The sequence below is a fragment of the Nanorana parkeri genome, unplaced genomic scaffold (assembly GCF_000935625.1).
Source record: "Nanorana parkeri isolate BGI_ZX_2015 unplaced genomic scaffold, ASM93562v1 scaffold79, whole genome shotgun sequence".
In the NCBI taxonomy this organism is placed as follows: Eukaryota; Metazoa; Chordata; class Amphibia; order Anura; family Dicroglossidae; genus Nanorana; species Nanorana parkeri.
In genome coordinates this window covers 1,356,563-1,372,863 of record NW_017306347.1, presented here as the reverse complement: position 1 = coordinate 1,372,863, position 16,301 = coordinate 1,356,563, and the positions used below count along the sequence as shown (strand labels likewise).

General features: G+C 44.9%; 1 protein-coding gene across 4 annotated transcripts in view; it reads left to right on the top strand.

Moving 5' to 3' along the window:
* The first annotated feature begins 238 nt into the window (after positions 1-238).
* NEGR1 (neuronal growth regulator 1) overlaps positions 239-16,301 on the top strand; it is a 429,891-nt gene continuing 413,828 nt past the window's right edge. For all 4 annotated transcript variants that reach the window (XM_018576884.1, XM_018576882.1, XM_018576883.1 and 1 more), the window contains exon 1: positions 239-728. In XM_018576884.1, coding sequence (XP_018432386.1) covers positions 550-728 — 179 coding nt within the window. In that variant the 5' untranslated portion in view covers positions 239-549. The remainder of the gene's footprint in view (positions 729-16,301) is intronic.

Genomic DNA, 16,301 nt, shown 5'->3' with positions numbered 1-16,301 from the left:
GAGATACAGAGAGGGGGAGAAGACAGGGGAGAGAAGACAGACAGCAGCAAGAGGCAGACAGAAAGAGAAATAAGTCAGAGGAGAGCTTTCCTTCCTTGAATAATTCACTGGCTCTGACTAATTAAAAGTTCCCTCACTCTTCTCCGCAATTAACCCTTTCCTGCACACACCCCCCTCCCTTCCAGCCCCTTGGAGCTGCCGAGCCTGTACGTCTCCTGCCAGTGTCAGTGTGTGTGGCAGGCAGGCAGGCAGAGAGGAGGGGTGCCCGTGCACAGGGTGAGTGAGGGTGCCTCCGCTGCTGGGTGTTGCACTATCTCTCTGCTCCATCACCAGCAGCAGCATCACTCCCTGGTTGTGGTTGCTAAGGAAACGGCCGCATGGCAACCGGCTGAGAGCCTGGGGGCCGTGTGTGCTGCCGCAGCTGCCTTGCCTTGCTCATTCTCCAGCAAGCAGCAGCAGCTCGTCCTGCACTACTCCTCCTCCTCCTCCCGTCCTTCCTCCTCCTGCTCTGCCAGGGATCCCAGGCTGACAGGGGCAGCCCCAGCAGTGATGGACATGATGATGTTGGTGCAGGGTGCTGCTTGCTGCTCAAACCAGTGGCTGGCCGCTGTCATCCTCAGTGTGTGCTGTCTGCTGCCCTCCTGCCTGCCCGCCGGACAGGGCATGGACTACTCCTGGCCCGCAGTGGACAACCTGGTCGTCAGGCAAGGAGAGACAGCCATGCTTAGGTAGGAAGCCTCCGTGCCCAGCCATGGGGGTGTCATGCTGTTTTTGTCTATCTGTGTGTCTCTATTTTTGTATTTGTCACCGTGCATCCTTTTGTATGTTCATGTTTTGCTGTTATTGCACTTTAATGGGACCTGCGCCACCTTTGCGCTCCTTTTGCGCCACCGTTGCGCCCAGCCTTTGGCATTGGGGGGCTCTTTGCACTCTGCACGGGATCTGCCTGCTCCGCACAGTCACACATACTGCTACTTTTTTTCCTGTCTGTTGAGCCTGTGGATGATTCAGGTTTGTTTATCATGGACATGTCTGTGCAGAGAGGTAGGGGGAGCTCTGTGGATGGGAAAAGAGTGCAAGTTGTGTAACTGATACTGAGAGCTTACAAGCTAGGCTGGGAACTGATGGTGGGGTTGGGATGAAAGAGGGGGGTGTTGTGTACCCTGAGCAGGGTTTGGGCATCCTCCATGGATGGGTGTCTTGTTTTTTATTCAACCTATGTAACCATGAATAGGTGCTGCCAAAAAAAAAAAAAAAAACAAGGCGTGCAAAGGATTAACAAGCATGCCCATGGCTGGCCGGTCGACTCAATGGGTGCTAAAGGCACCCAGGATGTGCAAAAGGCGCTCGCCCGTGTCCGCCTGCTGGCTTGGCGCTGTTGGATCAGTTCAGCTGCGTCGCTACGTTCTACTGCGCCTGCCCTGTGCGTGCCTTGCGGGACTGTGACCCCACACTAACCACTCCGCAGCCCCCTTTTTCATCGCCTTAGATGCTGTAAAAGCTGAATTTGGATTGGCTGCGATGCCACCTAAGCCCCCCTTTCCGTCCTTTGAACCGTCTCGTTGCCGTGCGTAGTTTTTCAGGTTTTACCCAGCTCCTGAAAGGGTTAAACAGTCCGCAGCCCCCTTTCCATTGCCCCGGCCGCTGCTGTACACCGGTGAAAGTTGAATTTGGATTGACTGTGATGCCACCTAAGCCCCCCCTGTCCTTGGCACCATCTTGTTGCTGTGCATTGGATTTCAGGTTTTACCCGGCTGCTGAAAGGGTTAAACAGTACAGGGCTCCACAGCCCCCCCGTTCGATTGCCCCGACCGTTACTGTACACCAATGAATGTTGAATTCCGGTTGGCTGCGATGCCAAGGGTTAACCGGTTGACTACGGTGACAGCATCCACACCTTTGGGAGCGAATAATATGTGTTAGCATGCTCCCTGCCACCCCCCCCCACTCAGTCTTGTGACTGCACCCCCAGTGGTAACATGACCACCTATGGAGCTGTTTGTGCATCCACTGGCCAGCACTGGGTTAGTTTCCCCCCTCTAGGACCATAGTCATTAGGATGCTTTGCTTACTGCTACCCAAAAAAATGGCAAAATTCTGAATTCCAAAGGTTTTGTGCCATGGGAAGCCGGTGTCCTTTCACAGTCTTAGAAGTTTCCTGAATTGGATTGTGTTGGCAATACAGAATTTTGCTATTTTTTTTTTTGTATAGACCAAATTGTGGAATTGCGTTGCAGTTGTGCCATGCAGGAGCCCCTCTGGTCACTGTGGTGCTGCACAAGTACCCCCTCGAAGGTGGTGTTGTTGCCTAAGAGCGTTAAAGCCTTCTTAGCCCTGAGCCAGTCTTCTCCAGACTTTAATGAGACGACATAAAGCTATGATGATCATTAGCTTGCAGGACTTAACATCGCTGATGAGATTAGATCTCCATTTATTAGCCCAGGTAGCAGAAGAATTCCCCTGGGCTCTCAGAATTTAAAACAGCATAAGCCTTAACAAATGTGAGCGCGCCTAATACGTCCTGTGCATGTGCTATTTATTTAAGTGCGTGCCTGCATGTTAGTGCGTAGCTCCCCTTTGGAGCCTCTAGCTACCCCTTGACTGGTACAGTGAAGATATGTGTCACTGTTACCGGGTTCTTCGTGTTGACTTAACCCATTTGTGATCCAGGCCCTCTGCAGATGGGCAGATGTCATTGGGTGATGACTGAAACCGCCTGGCCCCCCGAGGGCTGGGCACCTTCTGCAACTTTTTTTTTTTTTGCTCTCGGCTCTGTGCAACCTTAAGCTTGGAGCATGCACGGCGAAAGAATGATTGCCTTGTTCTCTTTTGGGAAAACACAAATCATTCACCCCTTATAGCTTTCATTAAACGCCTGTGACGACCCCACAGTTGCTTCTGCCTCCGTTCATCACCAAAATGTCACTAGCTGCATTCTGATTGGTCGCCGGTAGTGAAAATTTAGCGTATGGCTGGGTATTGTGGTACATAAGGAGACAGAGTTTTTTCAGGTCATGGTTTTTTTTTTTTTATTGGCGTGTAAAAATGTCACTGTGCTTATTTTTGTAGCTTTACACATATACCTGTTATTTTAACACATTCATTTGCAGTGATGGTGCATAAACATTGTATTCAACTTGTATTTGCTATATTGTAGCATAGATATTGTACCCCTCTCTCTCTCCCCTTTTCCCCCTTTCTCCTTATCTATTTCCCTCTACTCCTCTATCTTATGTTTTCATCCTCTCTCCCTCTCTCTCTCTCTCTCTCTCTCTCTCTCCCTTTTCCTTTTCTCCTTATCTATTTCCCTCTACTGCTTCCTCTATCTTCTCTGTTTTCATTCTCTCTTTCTCTTCCCCCCTTTTCCCCCCTTCCTCCTCTCCTTATCAATTTCCCTCTACTCCTCTCTCTCTCCCCTTTCCCCCCTTTCCCTTCTCTCCTTATCCATTTCCCTCTACTCCTTCCTCTATCTTCTCTGTTTTCATTCTCTCTGCCTTTCTCTCTACTCTTTCCCCCCCATCCTTCTCTCCTTATCTATTTCCCTCTACTCCTTCTTCCTCTATCTTCTCTGTTTTATTCTTTCTCTCCTGCCCCCATCTCTCTCTCTCTCCCCCTCTCTCTTTCTCTTCCCCCTTCCTTTCTTTCTCTTTCTCTCTCTCTCTCTATATCTATATAAATAAATATGTATTGCTTTAAAAATAAGGTAATAACGCATAATAATGCCATTTGGGCTAAGATTTAATAACCCCCTAACAATTTTTTTCTCTGCTGCAAACGCCATCCCTACCCTGCGTTGTAAGTCATTAGTAGAGAGAGATTATCTGCTCATCCTCAGTGATGTCTTGCCTTAATGAATGGTGTTCTCCCATATGGTGCTGCAAGCGAGGCACCCCTGGCTCTGCGTGCCTCCGCACTTGGTCATTTCTGCTTACTACCCAACATTTTTTAATGTAACCGTTGCACTTGGAAAAGGCTCTGGCCAATCACCGCCGGAGAGAAGAGAGAGGGAGAGAGAGTTTGCCACCCCTGGCTCTCTCTTTTTTGCTCTCTCCCCTATTGCAGCGCCCGTCCTTTCACTTCTCATAGCCGTAGACATGAATGTGTTTATTTGTCCTTACAGTTACTTTGATCTGCCGTTTTGTTTTTTCGCCACCAGCGATGTTGGTGGTAGCTGCGGTCCTGCCTGCCGTTGGGACGTGGCTGCCCTCATTGTTTTTTTTTTTCTGTGTTTGAGCTGATTGAGACATAATTGTTTATAAATATGCATAGGGCTGCTGTGTTTGTACTGTGGGAATAGGAATATTGGCTGCTACTGGGTTATTTTTAAAAACAAATGAATACAAATATCTTTTTGCAAAGGATCTTTCGCCCTCTGTTTGTAAATATGGATCTTGTATTCTATGTCTGCCTTTAAATATGGCATTAATAACCGTTTATGTGTTTATTATTTCTATCTATCTATCTATCTATCTATCTATCTATCTATCTATCTATCTATCTATCTATCTGTCTATCTTTCTGTTTGTCCCTTTTCTGTATCCGTCTGCCTGCCTCTCCCTCCTTTAATCCTCCTTATCTATTTTCTATCTGTCTGTCTGTCTGTCTGTCTGTCTATCTCTAGTCCACTATCTCTCTCCTTACTCTCCCTCTATATATTGTTATCATTATATTTATATAATAATTTTTGCATGCATGCTCTGTACCCACATACATGTTTAAGCAAAGGCAGCAAAACCTTTAACCCTTCAGGTACAGGAGAGACATCAGCAAAACAAGTGACGCGCCTGTCACAGGTTGGGTTAACAGCCAGAAGAGGGGTTTGGGTTGGGGGTGTTAAAAAGCAGTGAAGTGTACATTCAGCTATGAAAACGGGGAGTGATTTAGCAGAAGCGCGCAGAAACATCTAAATGCAGACAAGGCTCTACAGGAGATGGCAAAAGTGTAAAGGATTTATGCGAGCGAAAATCTGCCCGATCCCAAACGTAGCCATATGTTGAATCCGGGTCAGGTTGATCTCCTTGATCCCCTGTGGCTTCACATTGATTCGTGTTTGAGGGGCTGGATGCGCCTGTGGATATTTATTAAATGGAAAAGCGTTGTGTGTGTTTCCGGCCAGTGTTCATTTTGAATTGTTTGCTGTTTTCTAGAAATAGCTTTTTTTGATGTGGTTTTTCACACTTCGCTTTGCTTGCTGCGTCTTAGTTCATGGTCTCGTTTAATACACAGGTTTGTACTCTGTCCTCTTTGAGTTTCTTAGACAGTGCACGCTGCTGGGCACGATAAGCCACCAAGAGAGGATATTGTTTTCAGTGAAAGTCTGTTGATGGAGCTATAGACTGCCTTGGAGTTAGGGGGAGCAGTAAAGCAGGATCGTTGCACTACTAAGCAGTTTATGATCAGCAAAAAATACAGTTACATTACACCTACTCTTATTAAGCTGTATCTAAGCTCAGGAACAAATATGTCATACATTGCAGCTGCCAGTCCTTAGATGTGGTGGCTGCATTAGTTTTCTAATTTAAAGGCTTTTTTTGCTTTTTATTTTGACCTGTTGATTCCCCTGGTAACACTTCCCATCTTATTTTGACAACATGTACTCACTGTACAGTGTAAATGAAGGAGCTATGTTGTCAATAAAAGACAGGACTACAGAAAACCTTCCCTTTTCTTGATCTCCATAATTTAAAAGGGGCGGGGTTCTTCAGTCTATAGAGAGAACTGGGAACAATGATAAATGGTAACAGTTGGCAATATCTGACTCCACCATCTCGATGATGTAGCAGAAATTGAAATTCATTAGACTGGACAATTTTTTCCAGTTGGTCATCCCAAACCCACTGCAGCTTCATTTACTGTTTTAGGTTGACAAATGAAGAGCCCGGCTTGGTCTACTGCTTCAGCCCGTCCTCCACAATGTTTGGTGTGTTGTGCGTTCAGAGATGGCCTTCTCTATAGCACTACTATGAAGAGCCTTTCTGTTAGGTCTAGAGTTGCCTTTTATGTGTTATGTCATTATGTCAGCTATATGTTGAAACAGTCTATGCAAGTAATATTCTTATATGAACAATATAACACATTTAGATTTTGTAAGTAAAGTAAGATTATGCGTACGTGTCAGCAGTATGACCATTTCCTCTTTCCATACTGTGTACGTGACTGACTGTGTATATAAACTGCGCCTTTTCTATAATAAACTCGAACATGATTAGACTTACAAACTGTGTCTGTCTATGATTGCTTCCCAGAGCTCTGTATACGGATTTCTCTGGTGTGTCCGGTTCTGAGTGGTCTTCAAATAAACACCTTACAGCTTTACACTTTCTATAAGCTGCTGTGTACTTTTCCTCATCTTGATGAAACCTGGATGCTCTATTCTTACTTCTCTCACTAACAAGATGTTTTCACCTATAGAATTGCCCCTGATTGGGTATTTATGACACCATATCCCATAAAACAGGGGTGAAAAAGTGGATGTAGAATTCAGGAGCCAGTCTGTTCCTTCTAGGATCCAGCATGATTTTTTCAGAGCCAGCTCCATTGACAACAGCCAGGGGGGGAAACTCAAAATTAGACTCCAGCTGTAATTTTTAAGTAACAATGCCAACGTGGCTTCTGGGATTTGTTTAGTCCTGCCATAAACACCATCTATACACCATAAATACCAGGGTCTATAATGTGTGAAGATCCAGGAAGTCAGATTTGGTATGGTGCGGCCACCATGTCTGGCACCATAACCCATTCTATAGTAACTTAGATGGCACATCTAACCCATTCCAGTGCTTGGTTAAACAACAAATAAACCTCTTTACCATGCCTGAATGCTTTATGTATTGAACTGTGTTAACCAGCAGATATACCTAATGAGGGAGAAAGAAAATAGAGTAGTGTTGACCAAACTCCATAGTCCTTCAAACAGACACCTGGCTGGGTGCAGTCTATCAAGAAAATATCTAGAGAGCGTTAAAAATGTGCAATCCCTGGATTTCGGCAGAGGATTCTCATTCTTGTTGTATTCATACCAACAGTTCAATGGAGCACAGCCTTGACAAAGGTGGATGGTGCACCCTAAAATGATGGTCTCAATAAAACCGCAATGGTTTACTTACCTCAGTAGGACAGTTCTTGTTTTCAAAGACTATGGCCAACTTATGAGATGGAAGATGATTAGAAGACGGCCCTATACAAGTCTGTAATGTCTTCCTAGTTACCTGAGGGTTTGGGGCAAAAAAGGACAAAGCAAGGAGTGGGCCACAGGTGTCCTACTGAGGTAAGTAGCAGTTGGGTTGAAGGTTGTTAGGGTAGATATGTTCAGGAGGATTAGGCAGGATGAGTTTGTGTTGTTTATTGAAGGCACAGCTGCCTTTTAAAGTGTGTCATGACAAAAAATAAAAAAAACAATATGTACATCTCTGCAATGCATGCACATTTTCACATGTTTTATCCCTTTAAAAACATTTGAAAAATGCCTGTTGACCTGCCAGAAATCCAGTGAGGTCCTTTGTTCCTGTTTGGGCTGCTGATGTAGTGCCTTTGCTGCACTGAAATCCCAACCAGCGTTGTCAGCCCTGCCTGCTAGACTACAGAACTCTGCCTGCCCCACGCCCTTCTCTGTCCTATTCTACATGCATACATTGATTTCTTTCCCAGTTGCTGCCTTGACAGCCAAGAGCCTGCCCAGAAGTAGAGAGGTCTTGCATGATGTACTTCTGGGGGTGTGCCTACGTCATTGGTAACTGAGCTTCAGGGGGCTGCCCTTACAAGCTTGGAAATGACGTCACAGAGAGTAATACAAGCTCTTTGATCTATAGGGAGAAAAGGGAGGCTTGAGGTTAAATCTGTGCAATGCCTGGACGTACACTCGAAGTGAAGACATTGGCCAAAAGATTTCGATAACTAGGTACATTTTTGCAGGCTCTGGCTGCTCTTTTCTGAAAAAAAAAACGCAGACTTAAGTAATTTTTTGACTTTAGTGCTTATCCCACCTATATCGGCTTACAAGTGAAATATCGGTTGTGGCTGAGCTAAGCCTTCAGTGAAATTTCATACCATTTCTGAGATGGGCATGGAAAATTACATGACTTATGAGTGAACAAGGAGGATGCTGGGTAAACGCATTTTCCTGGTCTTAATTCAGTTATACACTGGTGCAGTTTTGCAGAATCCACAGGCAGTACCCTGAGTCCATCAGATGAAATTGCTCCAGATTGTCATCTGCGATTCTGCTGAAAAGATGATCATTTGTCTCCGCACACATCCCCGTACTATGTAATTGTGAAATACAACTGTTTTCAGGCAGTGTTTTTCCCCAGATGAGGCATGCAATTCTAACTGAGGCCTTTACATAAATACTTCCAAGGATATAAAAAAGAAGATTTAAGATTGGGAAGAACATTTTTTTTAAAGCTATCCAAGTAAGCTAACCATAAATGTAATCATCTCTCTGAGTGTCCCACCGAGCCTCCGAGACCCAGGGAGCCCAATACACAAATGCCATCTCCAGCTCTGAAAAGGGCACGGGCAGACTCCCTTACCATGTATTACTTTAAGGGATGTGGGCATGGTATGGCTAGGGATGCCACCTTTTTCCCAGGGAAACCCGAACACTCTAGCGACACGCTGACATTTTTTTGGGAGAGTAAGTCGTGGCTTATTCATATGTGAAAAGCCCCACCCATTCATATGTAAATATCAAATGTTAAATATCTATTTTTAGTGGGGGGCCAGTAGCCCCTATCTTAATTTTGGTTGCCCCTGTCTGCCTGACATCTTGTGTCTGTCAAAGCTCATTGAAAACCAGACAAGCATAAGGTGCTAGTTAAAATATTTATTAAGAACAGTGTCCATAGGAGCAAGCAGAATCATAAACCGGAACAAGCCAAGGTTGGGAGCCGGAGTGGGTAGTCGTACAAGCCAGGTCAGGAACAGGGAGATCAGCAGTGAGCAGGAACCAGAAGGGAACGTCAGCCAGGATCGGGTCATACTCAGAGCAGCAGGAATGCACTAGCAGTTAAGACCACGCAAGGGCAAGGTCAGACTGGACTGAGTGGTTTATATAGTGAGTGGAGTGACATCATCACTCAGAGACAGAAAACTCCCATTTGGCTTGCTCAGATGATGCTCTCCTGTTTGGCCATAAGAGCGAGCCTGGGAGTAGTGAGCCATGTTACAGAGTCTGCTCAGGCAAAGGAGGAATCACAGGTGGGTAAAATGGCAGTCAAGCCAGAATGCTACAAACCAGTTAAGTCAGGGTGGAACCCTGACAGTGTTCGGGTTTCTGCTGCCATGAAACCCGGACTGTCCGGGTGAATCCTGGACAGGTGGCAACCCTAGGTATGGCAAAAGTTTGACTGTGGAACTGGATGGCGCCATTTGTAACAAGTGATGTGAACAAGTCCTTGTGCAGATGTGCATGTAGAACATTTGATTGGTTCCTTGCGCTGCTCCTCCTACTCTTAGCATAAGAGGCGGATACCAATTTATCGTTTCGCTAGCTGTAAATTGGTACACAACCTCTATTTATAATTTACTTTGATGAGTAAGGTTACAACTTTAAGATATAGTCTTTGCATTAATATACAGAGTGTGCATTAAGTCTTTTAATAATTATATTGCTTTAAGTGGGTGAACATACCACACAAAATTAGGCTTATATCAGATGTGGACTGATCATATATGCAACTTGTTGTAATATATTCTGACTCACAGTAACTGAATTTAATGTACATTTGATTACTTTATAATCAATACATAACCGCATTCATTGCTGTTTTTGTACGTCTGCCCAGAGTTCATCTGTAAAGTAAAATTGCAGCTTTTCATCTTAGTCCGTGAACCTTTCCTTAAAGACGGTGTTGTACAAGGGAAGCATCATGACAGTTGAGACTTTGTACCAATTTTTGTACAATTTGGATTTGTATATATTAATATGGATCAGCTCCATTAAGGAATATACCACTGGGCTGACTGTCACTTCACAGCAAATTTATCGCTCCATTTTTGAAGTGACGCCTCCAGAGATGTTAATAAGCTGTCATTCTGTAGTATGTGCAGAGAGATAAAAATGCTGACCAGTGAATGTTTGATGTTGGCATGTATGCACATGCAGCCATGAAAGACTCTTAATTGTGCCCCACCGGCGGCCCTAAATTCACCTGCGCAAGCATTGAGGAGTGATTAAACATTACCTGTTGAATACCTGAATACTCTCAGGAGGTAGATGTGGCAGGAAGCCATCCAGGCTATGGCAATGCATAGAGAGCGACTGTCCTCTAATTGGAGGAGTGATGGAATTCAATACCAAATGATTTCTAAAACTGAGAACTGCATCCAGGACCACTATCGCACGAAAATATCATATTCCGATAACAGTATACAGCTTAAGCAAAACTACACCCTTCTATCCTTTACAGCCAAGGAAGGCGCCATCATAGCCTCTATTTGGATTGCAGCTGCCATGGTGCTGCACATGTGATCAGCACTGACAGCAGCCATTTGAGGGCTTGAAAGTTTGGATGAGAGCTTAAATAAGCACACTGGTAACCTTGACAGTTGGTATGCCTTGAAAGTAGCTGTTTTGGGAGACCATAAAATTGATGGGTCTATGCCGGTTTAATACATATAATGATAGTTTTAATATATTAACTTCTTTAAGGTTCACTTTAATCTTCCCTCTCTGCAGCAAAACATGCTTTATTTTGCAGCCACTTAATTCAACTGCCACATGCGGAACTTCCATATATGTATGGAAGAACCTGTCACTCACTCCATGTAGCAATGCCGGGCCAATCGCCAAGCTCAAGCATTATTACATAGCTCTGTGTAAGCTACAGCTTGAATGCCTCAAGGCAATCATATGGGGGCTTCTCCTGCATCTGGAAGTTAAACAAAGCAGCAGGAAAGCTAATGAAAGCCAAATATTTGCTACAGAAGGATAGGCGCAACAAAGTGAACCTGTTGTATTCCTCCTCATTAGAAAAGCAAAGGTTTACATTAGGCCACAAGAACAAAAGTTGACCATTGTGAGAACCCCTGGCAGTGTTATGGTTTGTGCCAGCCCCTGCCACTGTTTTGCTGGACTTCTTGACTTGTATGTAGAAAAATGGCAGACAATTGGCCACATGAACTCTGCTGAAGAAGCTTGAGGGAATAATATTTAGGAACAACAACAACCAGTGCATTTGGTTTTGGGATGGGCAAAGGATGTTGCAGGCCTCTAGGAGAAAGGGGTGTTTAACATAAGAAGTTTACATTTGAAGGATAGATCTACTTTAAAGGAGAACTATGAGGTGAGTGCTTTTCACTCACCTCATAGTTCTAGCCGACCTGTGACAATGAGACTGTCACAGGTCGGCTCAGTAGATCAGGAGGTGAGCGAACACATACCGGGTTCACTCACCTCTCGATCCTGTCGCGGCTCTCTGCTGTGACAGGGGAGGGGCTGGATTCCACTCTCCCCGCTCCGATCTGCCAGCGCTGACTGGCGGAATGGACTGGGGAGGGGGCGGGTACAGCTGGCTCTGCCTCTAGATAGGCAGAGCCAGCTGTCACTCACGCAGCTGGGCGGATCCCGTCGTCTAAGTCGGGATCCGCTCCGGCTGCGGCGTCTCAGTATACCGCGAGCTGTAGCTCGCGGTATACTGAGCTTAGGGTAACGGGAGGACGCTAGTTTGTGTCCTCCCGTTACCCTAAGGAGAACTATGGGGGAAAACACTGACCCCATAGTTCTCCTTTAAAGGAAACCTGTCAGTAGATCATGGACTACAAGGTGCCCATGCATGCTTCTGCTGTATCAGAATTCTTCCTTGGTGAACACTGGGAACCCCATAGCCCATGGTATGTATATGGCTGTAGCACCATTGCTCCAAGCTTAGGTAGACCACCATCCCAGTTTTCAAAACAGACATCTCAATAGTTTGCTAAGGCACCTGCATTGCATCATTAGATGTGTGAGTAATGCCTGAGCTCCATACTGTAGCAAAGACAGCAACTGAATATGTTAGACATCAATGGTTTCTGGGTTTCCAGGGCATTAAGAGGAAGAATTTTGATAGAGCCGAGGTATGCACTGCTGGCTCTGCTACCGGAAGATCACTTTAACAAGAAGCTCCAGTATGGATACATGTTACTAGTAAAAGTGCATTATACTGGATGAATGGCATGCTCTTGTTAAAACGTATCAGCTGCAGGATCTGCACTGAGAGCTGGTTAGTCCACAGCAGTTATGGACACTTTGTTGAACAACGCATTTTATGGATGTGAAGTATGTTTATATTTGAATTTGGACTGTTTGCGATAGCTAGCTGGTGTCTGGTGTTTATAGAAGCAGAACATTAGTGGACACAAGCTTCAGTTTTTATTCTACAGGGCCAGAATTGTATGGAACTTGCAGCAGCCCATAGTTAGACAGTCAGTCTTGGTCAGTGTTGACTTGGAGTTGTTTTAGGAAGCCACGTAGCTGATAAGTAAATAAGCCTAAGCCTATTCAAAAATTGCTTTTTTTACCCACTAAATTCTGTTCAGCCAATCTAATGATCCTGCCAGATAGTAAATGCCAAGTCATCAACCTCAGTTTGCTCCTTTGCAGTTAAACAATACAGCATGGTTAAGCCTGCAAGCCTGCTGACTGGGCATTGAGAGTAGAATACTGATGAGATCATCTCTGTGTATGCTCCCTCCTGTAAACATGTTCAGAACATTTGAGCACTGGCCAGCTCCTAATGGTGTCCCTCCTACCCTAGTTTGTGTCCTGCCGTATAGAAGATTAAAAGAAGCTAATGTGAAGACAGCTTTAGGTACTTATAGTTATATTTAAAGCTGAACTCCAGGTATAAGTATTATGCATGCTTACATTGGTCCAGCTTTGCCCAATGTAAGTATGCATATGCCATACTTGATCAACACATGGGGATCATATAAAGTCTGATACTAGCTGGCAGGGCAGCCATCAGGGGGGTACGGCCGATACTCATGTAAGGGGCTCGGGCAGCCTGGGGGCCCGCCCGGGTTCCCTTACATGACTATCGGCCGACGGTGAAGGGCGAGGAGGCGGAGGCCTGGCCCTAGCAGAGCAGGGCTCCAGCATTGCCGCTCCAGCAGCTTCGAGACAAGCTGGGGCCCCATCAGCGATGCTGCTCATCTGATGTCGGACTGGCCGGAAGTGACGTTACGTTAGTGACGTCACTTCTGGCCTGTCCGGCGGCAGACGTGGCCATGTGTGCAGGTAGGAGGAGCTAGGAAGGAAAGGAGGGAGGGATGCAGCCCTGACCAGCCCACCTGAGACCCCTTCAGAGCCCACCATAGACAGTCTCAGATGGGCTGTGCAGCATCTATGGTGGGCTCTGCAGGGTCACTCTCAGGTGGTTCCTGTGTCCAGCGCGTCACTAAGCCCCGTGTCCAGCGGCAGGGGGGGGCCCGGCCTAAAGCCGTGTAAGGAGCCCCAAAATGTCTGATGGCTGCCCTTCTAGCCGGAGCTACTACAGCACTGGCAGTGATCTTCTGAGTCCTGTAATTGCACTGTGCTGAGAGACTTCCCCTGCTCTGAAAACAAAGGGGTTGCTTGCTCGCTCGGCACAGCGGCCATTCAGGAAATGCCTTGCATTTTAACTAGTTTACCTATCTAATGCAGTTTTAGAAGTTTCTTTCTTCCTCTGCACTGAAACCACAAAGACTTTTCTGTTTTTAGGGTTTTGTCTCCAATCAGAGAACAGCTTGTATTCATTGGTAAAATTATTAGGAGTTCTCTGACTGGCCAAACACAAGCAATATGCCTAGCTCAGTCTCATATCATACAGAACCCCTCCAGGGCCTGCCGGACCAAAGGGTAAAATCAAGGTTTTAATTGGGCTCTTAGAAAAAAAACTAATAGGGATCAAAACATACAACTCGTTTGTTAAAATGTTGAACAGATATTTGATAAAAAATACCTCATCATTATCTCAGAAAAAAATCAGTGGAAACATACCATAAATACGGTATATTGAGCAGGAAAAAAAATATAATGAAGCTGTACTGTATGCTGCTGTTTGCTTTCACATCATTAATATCAAATGGACTAAATACTAACAATGTTAAAACAAACATAATAAACAGGGAAAACCTTGAAAACCCAACAGTCCTATTGGTTTGAGTGCAATGGGGAAGATAAACCAAATATTGCATTGAATAGGTATATGAGATGCCTGTAGCTTGCACAGCGAGAACTATTGATTATATTTCATGGAAAGAAGGTGGATATAGTCACAGGTCAGTGACCTTTTTCTGTAACATTGATGTGAGAAGATTTGTGAAGAAATCTCAGTGGTTGCTAGCCGGGGATCCCAAACTTTGTTATGGGCAGCTTGGCTTTCACAAAGTGAATTTACTAAGAGAAGATAGAACTAACTCATGTAAACCAATGAATCATTGCCAGAGGATTTGGGGACATCTGAAGAATAATTATTTTTCCCTGGCCTTCAAAGAGCAATTCACGATAAAGAAATTTGTGAGCTGATAGGGTAACGTTGCCATGGCATTCATACATCTTAAAGTGTCTTAACTCTAACTAAGTGGCAGCATTAACAATTGCCAAGATACAGTTTTCACATATTTCATTTAGTCACACTTCTTTTCTATATAAACTTCAACGATGGCTGTTTGGCATATCTCATGGTGGGTTTCATTTTCTCATGGTGGACCGTGCCTGCATAATGTGTGCCGAAATAGCCACTAATAGCCTCCACTGGAAATCCGTATGACGGAGTCACACGAACACTATTGGATGACAAGGACAGAATGCTTTGACCATATACAAGGAAGTGCCTAAACCAAAACTTCCCAGCTTTCTGAGTTGGGAGGGAGGGATACCTGTAGGAACAACGTTGAAGTACAATTAGCACAATGTTAAATCTTCTAAAATCTACTTAAAGCCAAGGTGGGAAGGGCACCCACTGTACATAGTTGTTGGTTTCCAAAAAGCTTCTTTTCTGGGGAATGGCCATGTTAGGCCCACGACAGAGGCTAAAGATATACATCATTCAGTGCAGGTAGTGTTGGCAGAATTTGGGAATTTAGCAGTCCTTTTAGGAATAAGGTATGACTGATACAGAATATGAAATGTACTTGAATAAGTGTTTCTGTAATACAAAGAGACGTATGTCTAGACACTTTCAAGCATTCATTCATTTAGTGTCATCAAAGGTTAGAATGCCGTTCAAGCATCATGGCTCACATCCACATTCTTTCCAGCACCACATATAGTCAATACCTGAGCTCTCCATTAAGCAACAGCAAAACATGAACATGTTGTATTAATAACAACTGTACCTTCTTGCTGTGACATGTTCTGCAGTCCAGATTTGTATAGATGTCTGTATTTGTAAAGTCCTATTAAAATCCTACATCCTTTTATCACATTTTAGGCCTGTAATCCTACATATGATCAGGGCCGGTTTTATTCTCTATGCTGCCCCAAGGCCAGGTTCCTCAATGTGCCCCCCTTCCCGCCAAACCACCCCCCATGGAGAATGGCAGACCTGCAGGCTGCATACAAGTGATATCGGCGACATCACCGAGATCACTTGTACAAAACAAGCAGTCGCTTCCCTGCTGTACATTTAGCTCTGCAAAGCAGGGCTAAATGTAGAAAACAACTACCTGCCCGGTGCCCCGAACTGCATGTCTCAGGCATCGGGAGATAGGAATTCTACACCCCTGCTGCCCCTCTACTCTCTGCTGCCCCAAGGCCGGGCCTTGGTTGGCCTTGTGGGAAATCCGACCCTGCATATGAGACTATTTTCTCTCAGTAAAAATGCTGGTGTATGCTCTCACACTTTAGTGTTCTGTGCAGGCAGAGCTGAGTAACATCCACACCCCTCAGCATAAGCGTCCACATACATACTTGTATTGTAAAGGAAGAGAGGGGGTGTGTCAGATCAAGTTTGTTACTGAGTGCCCATTACTGGGTGCATTGGGTCTTTTGGACTGCACAGTCATATTTAGATATCCTGTTGTGGTAATGGGTTCTGTAACACAAAAGTGGACGTGAGACCATGAATATGGAGATTGTTAGAACAAAGTCTATCTGATTGCATATCTATTTCTGTGACATCTATACAGCTTTTAACATTTGTCAGCTACACTCTTCTCTGGAGCAGTAAACCCAAGCTATTTAGTGGCAGATTTTTTTTTTAGTGCTGGTGCACTCTGTATACGTAAGTTTAGCCATTGTATACCATGCATTCTATGGGACCCAAAAAAGCAGTATCTGTAACTTGACTGCCAGTTCCACCAGGTCCCACCCTTCTATCTTAACATCCCCAGGATAA